Source organism: Bombus pyrosoma, linkage group LG12 (assembly GCF_014825855.1).
Source record: "Bombus pyrosoma isolate SC7728 linkage group LG12, ASM1482585v1, whole genome shotgun sequence".
Lineage (NCBI taxonomy): Eukaryota > Metazoa > Arthropoda > Insecta > Hymenoptera > Apidae > Bombus > Bombus pyrosoma.
The window spans coordinates 9,746,945-9,764,281 of NC_057781.1; the positions used below are offsets into that span (position 1 = coordinate 9,746,945).

Here is a 17,337-nt window from a genome sequence, read left to right on the forward strand (position 1 = left end):
AAAAATTACTTCGAAAATCGCGATTCGTTACTTTCAGAAGTGAACGAATGATTGAAATAATGTAAGGAGCGAAACACCGAAAGAATTACACGCGTTCTTTTCAATTTTTTTGTTCTCCTTTTCCGATACCACACTGGGAAACTTTCTACGTGGTTATCTTTTCAGTTCCACTTTAACGCGGCAAAGCTGGCATGAACTTTGGATAATACGAAATTGAAATGCGTCGGAAAGAAACAACGTTCGAGAAATGCTTTTTAGATTCGTCGTAAGACTACCCATCCACAGGGCAGAACCGAACGGATAACAATTCGGAAGTTACCAATTTCTAAAGTCTCGATTGTGTCCGAACGATTGAAAAGTTTCCGAAGTTCATATATATTTCGAAGAAGTTTAACTTTCGCTTAAATCCACCTCAAAATTAATCCGCCGATATTCCTGATCTAAACTTTTATCTCGATATCGAACTTTGTTGTTGGAAAATTTTCTTTGAATGATAATATTATCCTTAATCGAGCGACTCGGAAGTTTTAAGTTTCATTAGTTAAGCTCGATACAATTAACGTTTAATATTTCGAAAAACGAGCGACCTGTTTTCACAAACTAATTTGTTTAGTTAGCAGGCAGATAATCGCCAACTTTAATCCGTCGTGGTCAACGTAGCGTTAACGTAACCATTCATTTGCAACTTTTTTAATCAGCGTGCATCACGAAATTCTAGTTTTTAACACGGCGAGTATAAAAGAGCATAATTCTTCGTCAAAAAGGGCCAACAAACATTTTTCTTCTGTACACCACACGCTTTTCCAAAAAAAGCCTGTCGTTTTCGCCGCTCCGTTAGAAACAGACGCGCGTTAACTCTACCATCGAATCGTGTGTCCGCACGTTATTACCGTGCAAACGTAAAACGTAAAACTGGTAAAAATTTTCCGGTCGTTTAGACGGGCAAATTATCCTGCTTATTCGTGTCGAAGATAAAACGCGAAGAAACTTGGTCGTCACGGTACGGTAAACAGAATCGGATCGGATGTTTGCTCGCGACATCGCGTCGTGGTCGTTCTCGATTCATATGCGTTCACGGTTGGCACATTCCACAGCGGAATTCCAAGTGAAATTTTGAACCTGCTCGATCGTAGGCGGTGCACACGGACGACCGACACGTTGCTACAGTTACCATAGTATACGCGGTGTCTCTGACCCACATAGTGGGCGAGGTGGGCGTTCAAGCCGGAAACAGGCCGGGGATAACGGTTGCAAGACGAGGATGGAAAAGGGACGTGGACAGTGGTGGGATAGAAAAGTCGGGGAGAACAAAACCCGTACGCGAAGCGAAGGAAACGGGCCGAGGACAAGACTAAATGAAACGAGGTTGACTGTCGGTCCTCTTGCACCCCCTCACCTTCTTCTCTCGCGTCTCTCTCACCCTCCGTTTCTCTCTTGCCAACGTTCTTCCTTGCTCTTTTCTCGGTGAACAAAGCGGAGACACGGTCACGTTACCGAGTAACGTTCGGACGTTCTTGGATACGACGGCGATTCGCGCTGCACAACCTAGCGAGAATTATTTCGACGTTCCGGCGTGCTGCTTCCGCTGCTGAAATTTGAACAAACGACACGGTTGCTTGTTAGTCGCGCATAATGCACGTGGAAATCCGAGTTTATGGCACCCCTTGACGTATGCGTGTAAGTACGTGAGCGGGTCGCGCAGCTTGGTTTACCTCGGAACTTTGGGGACGTTCGATTCGCGTCGAACGATCGATCTTGGCAGAATCTTTGCGATAGTAGAATGGTACCAAGGATATACTTTGCAGTTAGAAATTCGACCGTCCTATCGTCAAAGCATCCTGATATTCGAATATTCTGCAACTACAAACCATTACGAACAACTGCAAATAAAGTGCGATCTCATAACGTTAAGAATGCTACGAACTTATCCGATAAAACTCGCGGTATACGTAATCACCGCAACTATTATCGTACTGTTTCTCTATCCTTTTATTATCGTTTGTTCGCTAGATGGACGGTGTTAAAGCAGATACTATCAACGACAAATCATTCTGCATCGTCGAATCCATTTATCCGTTTCGTTCACAATCTGCTTTCAAAGGTTTTCAATTACTTTGGCGCGTGTCCGTCAATGATACGCGTCTATTGTCAACCGCGCGACACACCGGGCAATTTGTTGGCGGCAAAGTCGCAAAAGAATCGAATGCTCGAGGATTCGTTTTTACCTCGTGTCAACCGATGCCTGTTAAACCGATGATCACCGGCATATCTCACGGTATTCTTCGCGTTCGATACGGAGAAAAATTCTGGCAATAAATTGTTGCGGAGATTGATGGGCCGCTATACTATGCTATTACCCAAACTACAATATGGCTTGTGCTCGTTTTCTTCGGTGAAAAATAGCGCTAGCCGCTACTTGGCCGCGTATTTATATTATATGAGACCACCGAATTCCACTGAAAAATGAATATCCGCGTTTATCCCTTTCTACTTCTTAGGATCGCTTAACCGAACGGTTTCAACACCAACGTTTCGTTAGCGCAACATTTTTTGTTTCTAATCTGTTTTTAGTTAATTCGGTCGATTCGGAAAAAGAAGTGGGAATTCTCTATCGTGGCAACGCGAAGGAATTTTTCGAAGTAGGAAATCTGTAGAGAAACGCGTATAATAGTTTAACAAAGAAGTCGCATAGAGCTCGATTAGCGTAATTATGCGTTAATTGTGAACTATTAGGACGCAGGAAGCAGCGGCACGCGTAGAAAGGCGCACCTAATTTCATATCGAGAACGAAAAAAAGAATTGAAGCTACACTTTCGCGGGACGTTAATGAAGTGAGAGTGAATTAAATTTTCTTTGATCTCGTCGTAAAGTACGTTTCGCGGAAGGGGTAACTTTCTCGTGAAACGCGTACCAGGTATAACTTAAAACCATCAACGATATCCCTTTATCGTAACGCGACGACGTCTTCCTCGAAATAATAATTCACGCAATTCCTATTTTAATAACGCGAATTTCATAACGTTAAAAGCTAAAACTTTTCGCGCTGAATAAAATCATCCGTGAAATAGCGTATCTTTTAGAGATAAAAATTGCAAAAAATGCAAACAAGAAGTAGACCAAGGAAAATATGCAAAAATCTTCGTCAAGGATGGCCTTAATTTCCCCGTAATTAAACCATCTACGTAGCTATCTCTTCTTCCCGCTCGTGCTACATATGCGCGAGACTAAAAACATCTTGAAGATCGGCCGCGTTCGATAACACGGAATTCTTTTCTCCCGCGAGAATTCGTTTAAAAGAACTTACGGCGTAAGTCTTACTTACGCGTAGAAACGCGAGGCGTCCTGTATCGAGCCGCAAATGATTTTTCTTCGGCCATTTAATAACATTTCTGTTGCTTGCATAAGGGTTAGAGTAGAAGGGGGTAAAAATGTAAGAAAGAAACACGCGCAAAAAGGAAACAGTCGTGTACGCGAAGGGCAGACAAGCTGACCAACTGCTCGGCGAAATGAGGAGGAAAACGGTTATCGCGCAACCGGAAAGGGACCGAACGCGATCGTGGACCGTACTGTTAAGTAGAATGGAATAATTAAAGCGGTATTTGCGGCTGGATTATTTCAACGGCGACGGAAACAGCGGCGCAAAAACTGACTGGCCACCGGTGGAGAAAAATCGTTGGAAAGTGAAGGAGAAGAGAGAAAGAAAGAGAAATGACTGGACAGCTGCCAAGTGCAATGCGGGGAGAATGCCATCCGCAGAGATCGCCGATGAGGGTCGGACCAACCCTTAATTTCTGTTTACTTCGTATAATGCCTTTCCACCGGGACAAGGGATTAGAGGGAAGGAGCCGTTTCTCGATGCGTTATTGTAGGTTACTGGATTTCCAAGCGATTGTGCTTCTGTTACCATTCCACGAACGAATCAATTCGTTACTCGACCTCTGCCCACTTCCTTAGGCTAAGTATTATCGTTTATCGAACAGATATACCGTGGCTCGCGAAAGTATTTCGACGTTTAACATAGAAAACTTTGATGCGTACATCGCATATGATGTACATATACGTACGTGTTATGTAAATTGTTTTGAAATTTCATTAGTATTATTACGAGACACGGCGCAACTAACACGATTATACCGATCTTCAAAATCGGATGAAGAATATGTATATAGACGTTGCAAGATATTCGTTGCTTTGGCGAAGGTTTGTTTTATCATGCGGAAACTTTTATTTGACTTTAATTTGAAAATATGATAATGCAAGATCTTGGATAGGAATTTTACATCGTTGTGTCTACGTATAGATTGGATAGTAAGATATCTTGTACTTAAAAATTCCAGCTGTTTCGACGCGTGCGTTAGACGCTGTCGTCTTTCGATCCTCTTCTTTCTTTTTTTTTTGCTACGAAATTAGTGCCAGACGAATCGATAGACCCCTCACTTTTCATGCCCCACACTTTTCGAGCCACTTTAGTCGCTTTGAACTTGCTTCCATTAATGGCGCGAAATGGATCTAATTTCGATACTTAGCTTACTCGTTCTAAAACCTTTCAAAAAATTATTGACCGATTTCATATTAACTATCTGCTAGTAATTTCATATCTCGTAAAATGGTAATAATCAGTAGCAATTTTTCGCGCGATGCTCAAAGCTGGGCGTTTCCCCTCGAAATATTTTTTTTATCGATTTATTTAAATATCATTAACTGGAGCTAATTGAATCGACGCAATTTAATCCCTTGGTATTTTTCCCCTGGCAAAATACTTCGTAAAATATGCTCGAGAACGTTGCCGGCTGGAAATTTCAAAACATAACTGGAAATTTTCATCGAACACCGAAATAATTAATTAATCGCAGTTTTACGTTCGACCGCGCAACACGCTACGAGATCGATGGATTTTGTTTGAAACTGTCAAAAATAATAATTCCCTGGCGCAGACTCTCAAGTTCGTTAATTTTCTCCTCGCTTAATTATGTTGTTAAGAAACTCGACAACAACTGACCTTAGCGTCGTGGCAAACCCTCGACATTCTGTTACTATTGTCAACGACAGCCAGTGCACAAGTGTATATCTCATTATAAGAAGACGTTGAAGGGTTAAAGAGAAAAGAAGAGGAACCGCGAAGGAAAGAAAAAATGGTAACGAGCGGCAGACAGGAGAAGAACGCGACGGAACGACGGAAAGGAAAAAAGAAGAAAGAGACGAAAATCGTGGCGAGGGACGCGTGTGTTGCATCTCTTTGGAATTAAAGCGGCGGAAGGTACTTCGAGTTGCCGCGTGTCAAGGGTGAATGCCAGTCGTTGAAGAATATAATATCCGCGAAGGAACAAGATTCGTATAATTTCGTGTAATTAATATCTCGACATAGTAAATCGTATATACGATAATTCACGAAAGCATTCGAACATTTATCACGGAAAATTTCTACGAATATACCTACCACGCGCGTTATACGAAACTCTGTAAAGTTTCGTTGACACTGTCGCGAGACACGACTATCGTCGGATAATTGGGCGGATGGAATAAGCATTGTTATTGAAAATCATATCGACGAGTGTACGCGTGGGTGGTTTATAAATCGCGAAGTTACACGAGAGAAAAACATTCAGGAACTAGACGACAGCGTTAATCGAATTACTTGATTACACTCCCGCGGGCGCGGCTTCGTTTATGCCAATTAGCGCGCTCGTTAGCGGTAAACGCCACATCGTGTCACGAGAGAATCGTCCTCGTTGTTATTTCTCTCTATATCTCGTTATTCCGTTTCGTTCGTGGCGTATACGCCGCAGGAACGTTTGATCTGCTTTTTCCATCGATGCGCTCGTTCCCCGTCGCTTGTTTAACAGACTTCATTAAAAGATATGTACATCGAAAACAAACAGGGGAAGGAGGGAAAAGTGGAAGTACAGGGGAGAGCGTTTCCTTCCGGTGAATTTCAATAAATTATTCGTTTAAACGTTGCTCCATTGTGTGCTCTCGCGCGTTCATGTTCGTTTGTTCGCTTTTTCCCGCGATTTTAGCCCGGGACCTTTCGCTAATGCAATTACGCGAGGAAAAAAGACCCCCTCTATAATATTATCGAGAAACGATTTTAAAGGAACGCTCGCGCCGGTACAGTTTCTTCGTGCAAACAGAGATAGTTATCGTGCACCGGACGAAATTATATTTTCAATTGCAGAAAGTCAAGAGTTTCTCAGTTTGATCACCGAGCGCCTTTTTTTACGCTTTCTAGGATTAGAATAATTACAATAAGATCTATTGTCGGAGAGGATCACTCTGTATGTTTTCTCCTTACGCGGCACGACCAATCAAATTTCCTGCAAGAAGTACAAAGAAAATTCTAACATCCAATAAAGTCATGTTCCTTTGAGGTCGCTTTATAAATGGCATTCCATATATTCCGCGATATCACGCAGAACGTACGAATGCGCTGTATTACAACGCGCAATAGGATTTAATCAAACATAACGCTGCTACGAAATAGCGTGAATAAACGCCGCATAAATTGCACCACCACGGACCTCTGTAAATCTTATATCGGGAACATAAGCTATCAGAAATAATATTAGAAAGACAGTAAAATTCTTTAACTCGATAACGCCGTAAGACGAGCCTGCAAATACCATACCAGTTTACAGATACGATACCATTGCCCAACATTTTCGCGAAATGTGGAACGTCTCGAAGAGGCCATCGCATTTGCCCAACTCTCCTAAATACCAATGAAACGTTGCGGCGTACACCATCACCGGTGTAAATCGAGACGTACGATGTTCGATTCGAAGAGCGGTCACCCCGTTCCGCGAACGAACTCGAGGCGTTCTCACGCGATGCTTGGAATTCCTGGCGGAGTTGCTCCGAAGGAATATCTATTTCCGGAGCAAAGGCGTGTTCCCAGCGCGTAACCGCGTGATTGCGCGGACGTATCGGAATACTGGGCGACACGTAACTACTACGAGAGGTGTGATATTACATCTGTATTATATCGATGTGCACCATTCAGCCCGGTGGGACTCGTTCGCCCCTCGGAGGATTAAGGTCGTGCGCGGGCCACGCCACGTTACTATGTACAATATGCGAACAGCCTGGTGCTACCTGGACGTTGTCTCGATGAGGCCGTCTCAGCTATCTACCGCTCGAATTCGGTATTTAGAACACCGTCAGACAAAGTCAGTTAATTGCCAAATGGACGATACTAAGGGATTGCTCCCTGATGAGATTTAACTTTATAACGTTGGGTTACGCTGGCTGGATAAATTATGCTCGGTGACAAACGAGCTCTAGATTCCTAACGCCGATTCCACGCGTTATATGCACGTACAGGGTGCTCTGTAATATTATATGGAACTGGCTTTAGGAATTGGTGACAATGAAAAATATTCGTACGAATATTTACGAGAAACGAGTATCGTGTCCTGTCATTTTTCCCCGATTGCTTTTACGCGAGATGCTCGAACCATCGTGACGTATTTAAAGATACGCTGGTTGAAGAAAGTTTTCGAACATCCATTCGTTAATTCGACAAAAGATAGAGTCGATCAGTTTCACTGCCGAGAGATTTAATTCTTGAAATATTACGGAACACCCTGTGTATATAACTACGCGGTTAAATATAACGTATTACCGAAACGTTATATCGTGTTTGGATTCGTCGGTGTGTCGGAGATGTTGACCAGCGACAAGGGAGAAGAGAAGAAGAGTAATTGGGAAAGTTGCAACGTAACGGAATAAGATGATAAGAATTTAGCGGGATCATATTCCGACGACCGAATGAAAAGCGGTCTTCTATGGTTCCTCTTTAGGGGACCAAGTGTAACTTCCAGCTCTTTGAAAGTGAAGCTGAATCGGGCTTCATTGATTTCATGGACAAGTTCCTCGGGGAATCGCAGCCAACTCCACGCGAACTCTCAATTACGATCGAGAAGTGAGCTCTGATTTTCGACGACTGATTTATCGGCGTTTACCTTGTTCGAGTTCTTCGACCAAACTGTCTCGCACAGAGTTACGGCACAGTAAAGTAGACGTTATAACAGACGTTACAAAATGAAGACAAAGGCGTTCCTAAGGAATAAAATGTTAAGGAATTAAAAGGATACGTAGTGGCCAGAAAAGGTATTGACGCACCATAGTAATTTATTATAGCGTTCGCGTATATACCAGACAAATGTGAGCCGACATTCCTTTAAATACTTATGTCGATATCGCGCGACTATCATCAGCGGTTTGAAACATTTTTCGCGAGAATAACGGGAACCGTTCTGTTCCCTTGCTACGTTCGTTTCGTGTCCATTTTCGATCAAGTCAGCAATGCATATTGGAATGCTACTCCGTTTCTTCCGTTGCTGTCGTTCCTCAGATAGACCCGAAACGTTAGAACATGTAGCGACACGGTAGAAAATTATTCCAGCTATCCGACTGTTCAAGAATTGGATGGAACGCGCGCCACTCGAATAATCTTATGATTCATCCACGTGTTCAAAGTTTTAAACGTCCTAAAATTCCCCAGCGAATTTGTTGCAATAGAATAGTTAGCATTCTCGCGTAGAAGATTTATGCTCGTGAGATGTTGAGAAAAATAACGAATATCAACGATTCCGCGAAATATTTAAGTCGTTCGTAACGAATAATCGTTAATGGTCGAAATTAAAGTCAGAAATGTCCATAAATATATTTAACATCTTTTGCCCCTCGTTTTCACTCCTTTCTTACTCCGTTATACGTCAGTTGGAAGGAAACTTTCGTAACGTTAACATTGTCTGGAGTTAAAAACGGGGTAGAGAAAATTAAATTTTTACATTGTCTCTGACTGGAATTACTCGTAGGTAGCAAAAGTATGAAGCATTTTTAATAAAAATTACGTAAAAGCAGAGAGGAGTCGAAAAGTCTCCATGGAATATACAAAATTTATTCGAACGTCGAATCCCTTTAAAAAATCCAATAGCGTGGAAACGAAAATAGTTTCCTTGATTTTTTACACGTCGAAGTGCCTACGAATTATGCACTAGCCAGTCGATATACGAGAAAACAATGCAACGGGGGTGCAAGAGTGAAACGTCGGGCAAATGGAAAAGAGTGGGAAACTCGGAAAACCTGACCGCATGTTTCGCGGAGATAAAAGTTTAACGAAAAACAAAGTGAGAACGTTGAATGGGACGCGAGAAGAGGAAACGAGAGTGGAGGAAAGAGAGAGAGAGAGAGAGAGACGGAGAAAAAAAAAGAAAGAGAGTACGTACGTACGTCCATCCGTTAGGGGCAGTTCGCGGAACTTTCAAGCTGCCATAGGAAATGTCGAGAATGCTAAAATGCATTAAAATTCATCGCGTAATGACCGTCATAACCGACTCGGCTCCGTTGAAAACCTTCCCCCTGAAGGAGGAATTCTTTTCACCGAGAAGAAACGAGACTCGTGTAAAAATCAGAGAGGACTCGCTGCTTCGTGCTTCGTTAGAATTAACGGGTAGTATTTTACGCAACATCGAAAAGAATAACGTTAATATCTGACCGTAATATCTTTGACCGATTGGAGATCGCGCGAGTGTTTTGTCAACGAATTTTGACTTTCTCTTCTTACGCTTGTATGTAATACACTTTGATATCCAGCCAGAGATTTCTCATAACATTTCGTTATTCCATGGTAGTTTACGATAGAAGCGCCACGAACTTTTTCGACAATTCGTCAACGCTGTTAACAAATCGCTTTGCTTGGTTCGAACAACTTTATCTTACCTTACCTACTTACAGGACAAGAATATATTCCAAAGAATATACGTAAACGCGTAAGCACTCGTGAGACGTATTCGCGCGCTTTCCACGCGCTATCGACGATAGATCAATTTCCGCGCGGAAGCAAAGTGTCGGTGGCTGCTAAACCCACGTCGCAATCGCGTGTAATCCACAATAAACAGCTGATAGACCGACGTACCGTGAAATCCTCTGAAACACGCGAAACCTTCGAAGTACACCTTTCGATTCTACCTTTTCCGCCGTGGCCAACGAGAAGCCGCGGTCCTCCCCATACGCGTGCGGATTCTATAAAATCGATATTTATACATCTCGTATCGGGTGCATTCGCGCATCGAGTTTCGCGCTCTACTGGAGGGAACTTTTTGAACTTTGCCTCCTCCTTCGTTTCCCCTTTTTCACGCTCTTATCGACGATCGACGGTGGTCAAGAGGGGATCGGCAAACGTGGAAAGAAACGTAGAAATAAAAAAAGAAGGGAAAAAGAAACAAAGAAGAGAGAGGAAAGAGAACGAAGAGAAGGTAAAGAAGGCAAGATCGATCTGGAAAATCCTCGTTCACGTAAGATCCAGCGCGCGGTCACGACGAAGATCGTCCCGAGCTAACGAGCAAAAAGCACGAGGTACCGTTCTGCGTGCTTTAGACTCGGCCCGATGAAAAGACTGACCGCTCGAGTATCGTGGAGCTCGCGTGCGCTATAATGCAACTCGCTGCACGCGACCGATGCACGCTCGACGAACCTGCTTTTCATGTCCCAATTGCGGCTAGACCCGCCTACGTCAACTACGCTCCACGGAACATTTCGTGCCCGTGGCTCGCATCTTCCCGATACCTTTCGTTCTCTCTCCAATTTCTCTGATATCCCTCTTTCTCTCTTTCTCCAAGCGTAAAAAGTAACATCTTACAGAGTTGTATCGTTGCTTTGTTTCAAGTATATACAGATATAATTGCCTGACTTAAATATCGCCATTTGGAAAGTTTTATTTCTACGTTTTGGAGGAAGCACGAAGCTAACAGAAAGTGTTTCCCTGTCGTTTGCATAAGTGTTTTTTTCCGGGCAATGAGCTCACGTGGACCTCTTAAGAGTCACGCTGTATATTTCGTAATAAGCGCGCTACGCAAGCGGCCGACGAAGATTTTAATTGTAAAGCAGCGTGAGAGGAAAAACTGCAGAAAATTTCCTGGCTAATTAACAGTAGCGTGGATATGATTTAGAGCGGCTGTTTTAATTGATCATCGCTCTACAATTACGTTCCGCTAGCACGCACCTTCTTCAGTTAGGTGTATTAAACAGTAACAATTATTCTGATCGTATCCGACACGATATATCGGTGCAATTTTCCAAAGAATCGAAGATTCACAGGAAATTTCTCTGGGAATAGGCGGGATTTATCGTTCCCAATTATTCTTCCATATATGCAAAACGCCCATTAGTATCGTAACGCGTGTAGATCCTTTCGTGTAGAAACTTCTTTGTTAATAAGAATCTTCGAAGTCGACGCTTTCTAGGATCTGTTCCTTTTTCTTCTTCGACGCAAACACCGGCTATTTTATTTCTTCTCTCTTAATCCTATTGTCTTGAATCAGTTGCGAGGAAGCAACGGGAGGAAATGAAAAGAAACGACGAAGAAAGCTTCATGGACGCAAGCAAGCGGAGTTGGAAAAACCTTAGCGGAGATCGATATGGGGAAATAAAATCTTCCATTTCTCGTCGGGCTGGTAATTTCATGGAAGTTCCACCGAGCCGAGATAGGAAAAAGTCAGTCGCGTCGATAATTGCCTCCATAATGGCCCGTGGAGTTTGACGAGAAGAAAAAATTCACCGCACCGATGAAAAATCCTACGGCGGAAAGGTCATCTCCGCAAACACGCGCCCAAAATTTCTAGATTTTCCTTCATTTTCGCGCGAAATCTGTCTATCTTGATACACGCGTTTTTATGCCATCGATAATAAATCGATAACTGTAAGGAACGTTCCTATGGCTGAGAATCATAGTGATGAAACATGCTAACATAAAGAATTTAATTTAACGAAGTAAGAGTTGATCGATCGTCAATTTAATTTTTTTTTTTTTTTTTTTTTTTTTGAATGAGATAAATCGTATAAAATGGAAAAAATCGCATTTTAAGAACCAAGTACGAAGTAAGTAGTCAGCGAGCGGATATTTTCGCGATGGGTTGCATGTATACGGACGATAAATTTGCATTAGTACAATGCGTTCTTTGGTGAATCGACACGATCTTCTAGCCCAATGAATATCGCGCTGCTACGATAACATAGAGGTAACAGATTGTATCGAAAAATGAAAATCTTTCGATATGCCGCGACAACTAGCTTACAAGTGGCAATTTGTAATACAACGAGTATCTTTATTTTTGTTGGAATACATACACGGCAGATGAAAGATTAATTTGGCGTTGCACAAAATCGCATATTACGACATCTTTATCATTACCGCGTATTGTGGCGGCTAAACAAAATTTTTTTCTGTGTCAGAAAATCAATATGGGTAGGAGATAAAACGTGCCACTGAATGAACGTTCTATTACTGGAGCCGTTCAACAGCGAGCCACGTCGTTTTTTATTCAAATCAGACGAGGATAAATTGTTTCACTCACGGAATATTTATTAGTAAGTTCTCGCAGTTGCCGACTTAATAAGTTCGCTTCTATCTTCTGCCGCGCGGCTTTCAGTATTATCGTTGTTCTTATTTACATTAAGTACGTTCAACTTATGGCTGATTACACTCTTGAAAATCAATGGGCACTATCGTCCTAACGTGCACGTTATAATTTCCTATATTGTCCACGGTTTCTTCGACAAACGTTTAATCAATCGTCGACGCTTATTACTTATTCAACGTCTCGACTATTCAATCGTAAGCAGCGTGAAAAAGCGGATAAGAGAAGCGGAACGAAAAAGTATATCTTAACGGTTAAGCGTTATGCGTACAAAGAACTTTAAAAATCATGTACGCGACCGAGCGTCGAGGAGTTAATAGCGGGCGAGAGAAATTTTTTAAAGAAAGAGAAAATCTTCTAGACGGTTTATGATAAGATTGTACCACGTTGCAACGTAACGCACAGTAATAAAGGAAAATCATCGACTCTCTATCGCTCTCTCGTTTTCAACCAGTCTTTAACAAAATCTCCATTCTCGCGAGGTTAACACATTGTTGGCTACAGCTGACGGATCGACGAGGTTTCCTTGAAATCAAACGTGTATAATTAGCAAGACCACCGATATCCTAATATTACGACGAGCAGGTAAATAAATTGGGTAAATGAAATTCTACGCGTGTGCACGAAGAGAAAATTACATGGAGCCTATAAACCATCGGCGGCCACTCGAGCAAACAATCAAGCCGTGAACCACGACGGAAGCGAAAAGGCTTGTTACTCGTCGGTACGAGCGACGCATTTTCCTCCCCTTTTCCGTGGGAATCCGTAGAATCGAATCGAAAGGCCGTTTCCCAGTGACGCTTAAGAAAGGTAAGTGTAAGCTAGACATAACAAGTTGTTGTTCGGAACAGAGTGCCATCGGCGGTAGGTATTCGAGATATTACCCGGTTGGCTTTTGATCTTAATCTTAATTGCTGAAACTTCTCCGTGAAAGAGGATAATTCAAAGCCGAACTTCTCCCCCTTCGCCCTCTCTGTCCACCCTTATTCTTCCGTACCTCCTTCGCGGGTTCGTCGAGCAAATTTGCAAACGATAAAAACGAATCGGACCGTTTGTTCGTTGTCGAGCCGCAATTAGCAATAGCTCGAACGATTATAATCGATGACGATTCGTACACAGTACTTTATTATCAACCTTCTCCCATCCTCCTTTTCATCGTTAACGTCTCGTACACCGATGAAGTCGTACATCGATCGGTTATATAATATTTGTGGTTCCGTCGGAAGCAACGGAAGCGAGAAAACTGGAAAATTAATGTTTTCTCGGTAAGATACCGGATAGCTGGAAGAAACTTCGTTCCACTTCGATCGATGTTGCCGTGTTTTTGCGGTACATAGTTTGAAAGTCCAAGTCTCCGTCGCGTTTTTCCCGCCGAATCGACTTCGTACGATGTTTGTCGGCGTTTACTTTGGCTCGACGCGATACCGATTCGCGTTATTCGCCGGTTTCGCCTCGCGGTTTATTTGGATTAATCGTTAAACGCTCGTAAACCGGTTTTAGTTAAACGGCCCGACAAAGAGGGGTCGAAGGAAAAGAAAAAAGAGATGCTTTCGAAGAAAACTTGGAAAGTTTCCGATAGAAGGGAACGCTTCTTGTACACTCGGAGGAGCTGTTGCCGAGGAAGAAATTTTCCAAAGCGAAGAACAGGGAAAAGAAAATCGAGTTGCTGTCAACGGGTATCGATCAAGCTGCTTGTAAAACTAAAAACTTCGCTTGCATATCGCTTACAAACTCGATTAAGAATTACTAAAACTTCCTATTAAATTGAAAAAAGCGTCACGAGAGCGTGTAATCCAATTTGATGTGGAAAAAAGAAGAGAAAGAACAACGCCAATAACGCGCTACCATTAAGAGCGCAAACAGAAGCGCGTTATTGGTGAGCGTAATTATTCATAAAACAAATTGTAATTCGATATCGAGCTATGCCGATGGCCCCACGAAAATACAAGTGTTGGTCATCGACGTAACGATAACCGAACGTTCAACAAGCACTGCTGACAATACGATAATGCCAGTATAGTAGCATCTTCCTCTGCTTCTCGTTCTTCTTCGTAAACAGAGATTAGATACCGAGCGAAACGGTGGACGGAGCTCTCTGTTGTACGTTCTATTCGTCCTCGGCCTTCTCTCTTTTTTCCAAACCAACAACCTTTCCAAAGGATCATCGCGTCGGTTTTCATTGTCGTTCACGGCCGTGCCAGTTTTACAGATCTCGTGTTTATACGCGGTCCTTTCTAGAGGCAGGTCCAGGACGATCACTCGAGAAATATAAAAGGCTCCTTGCGGCAGTCCCCATCCAACGATCCTGGACCCTTCGAGTGTCGAATGCTCGTCTTAGCTATTACAACGAGTATGCTAGACCCTGAGAGAAAGAAAGATTATCGGACCAGATTCTTCGGCAAGGATTACTGCCTCTTTTCCTATTATGTTCCCTCTCTATCGAGCAATCTCGCCCTGTCCTCGCGTCTCTGTGGCTTCGCTTCGTTAATTCGGAAAGCATAAGCCTCGATTTATGTCTCGAGACTCAAAGGATCGTCTCTCGTTCGATTTTCGCTCGATCTTGCCCACAAGCTTTATGACACGCCGGGGAAATGGCATCTATGCGCGACAATATAAACGATAGCTTGGCTTTGATTCAGTTGGCCAAACTCGATCGAACCGCCGACATTATGGCTGCGAAGGACCAAGAAACGATCGAGACTTTTCCAATGGATGCGCGTTCTTGATTCCAACGTCTTACGTGGGTCTCCGAGTAATAACCTTTCGACGATTATTTGCTTCACACACAAGAATATTCTTCCACTCGATATTCGTACTTGGAGGTGGATAGTTTCAACGCTGAGCTGTGCTCTCATCGTTTACGTCGTGTTACGAGTTATTTAGCGTTTTCGAGCGATCCGAAGATTCAAATGTTCGTACAATTTGAACAGATCTTTTTATAATAATGGAAACGTTACGAGCAAATTCTACTGCAAAGATACACACAGAGAATACTCGAGCAATGCGCTTGCTTGTGATCGCCGATATGTTGCAATACCATACGGATTCCATATCGAGCGTAACGATGCTTCTTCGTAATTATATCTCCTACAGTTAACTATTTCGCAACGTGTATTACGAAATTAGCGGAAAAAGAGGAAAATTTCTTTCCTATCTATACCACCGTGCCGATAACGTACACATTTTTATCACTTTCATAGCGAATCGAAGATATATGTTTTATATAATTGCATTTACATAGCATCGAAACACTCGCGCTTAATTGAATCTAAACATTTATCGAGCATGTAATTAGAAGTACATTAATTGCACAATTTCTCTCGGTCAATTGCCGGGGGGGGGGGAGGGAGGGATTCCATATTCGACGTAGTGACGTTTCCATTAAATTTTTTATTTACGATTTATATATTTCATTAATTGTAAATAATAGACATTTATACGCGAAATATTTTCAGTTTCCCTTTGGTAGGAAGAGAATCTCGTTGCAGCGATCGGAATCGTTCTAAATATTTTCCGCTCCGCGAAATCTTTCGTTCCTAATCTCTATTTCGTTTTATGACAATGATTTCTACGTATAGAAAGAAACATCGCGGCACGCCATGTTCCTGATGTTCGCAGCTATCCGCGAGATATCTTTTCTTCGCTTACCCGCCTTACAGATGTCCACATCGACGTCGTCGCTGATGCCACGAGGGAACTTGGTATTCAACAGCTCTTCCACGGTGAATTTATGCCTGTGCCTTCCGACGGTGTTCTCGTTCTCCCCGGGATCGGCGTCGACCGCCCGGCAATCGGCGCATCGACTCGCCAAACAGAGGATGGAAAGCAACGGCAGCAATCTCATCTCGATATCGTCGATATCGGGGTCCAAACGACACGAGTGCCTTCTTCCCTCTATGTACCCAGCTAGGCCATAAAAGACCAGTCGTACTACCGCCTACACCAACGCATTTGCCACTACTTCTCTTTCACCCTCTTCTCGTTTCCACCTTTCGACGTCCTCGTCCTCCGCCGACGACTCGAGACCACCACTCGAAACGCGGGAGAAATTTTCTCGAGTGGGATGCCACCGATCACATGTCCGAACTCAGTCACGCTCGATGGATGCGATCGATACGTCGTCCTTGCCCTCGCCTCGTTCAGCCGACCAAAAAAGGAGGAGAAAAAAAAAAACAAAACAAAAAGGATCTATGGAAATAACGTGAAGACCAAAAGCGAAGGAAGAACTACCCTTTGTCGCAGATGCACAACGAAGCACGAGCAAACCGGAGAAGACACGTGAGACGAGACGCGATGAAAAACGGTAAAATCGGCGTAGATACGCGCGGTCACAGAAGGTAGAAGGGAGATGAAGCAAACGAGTGATACGCGCCTTCACGCGATGAAAACGTAATCGCTACTGAAGAGTTCGGTCGGACGTCGATCGAGGAACATGACGAGCGTACGTCATCGGGCAAACGAAGCGATAAGAGACGATCGCGAGGAAGGCGAGCGGGAGCGCGGGTCAAAGTTCGTGTCACAGATTAGAGGGACGGATTGCCGGCGGCGATCGTCCTTGCGTGGAGAACGTGGAGAACAGACTGATCGTCCCTCGCGGCCGACACGACGCGTCGTTCGAAAGCGCGCGCTCGTACTGGCATTAAGTCGAGAGAGGGATAGAGGAGGAGGGGGATATGTATGTATATCTAGAGGGGATGCCGGGAACAAGCAGTCTCCTCCCTCGCAAACCTGCACGGCACGAGGGTGGCCGAGACACTGACCGAGCTTCCGTCGTTCGGCCACCAGCGAACCCTAAAGAATCCTCGGCCCTCCGAAAAACACTTGTACCGCTCGCTCGTACATAGATTCCCGTCGATTCTCGTCGCGTTTGATCGTCCGTCGTTCGATAAAGATACGACGACAACGCACGAGCAAATAT

At 43.5% G+C, this 17,337-nt stretch overlaps 1 protein-coding gene across 1 annotated transcript in view; it reads right to left on the reverse strand.

Moving 5' to 3' along the window:
* LOC122573734 (bone morphogenetic protein 1-like) overlaps positions 1 to 17,117 on the reverse strand; it is a 49,320-nt gene extending 32,203 nt beyond the window's left edge. The window contains exon 1 of the mRNA XM_043740497.1: positions 16,068 to 17,117. Coding sequence (XP_043596432.1) covers positions 16,068 to 16,263 — 196 coding nt within the window. The 5' untranslated portion in view covers positions 16,264 to 17,117. The remainder of the gene's footprint in view (positions 1 to 16,067) is intronic.
* Between the last annotated feature and the right edge of the window lie 220 nt (positions 17,118 to 17,337).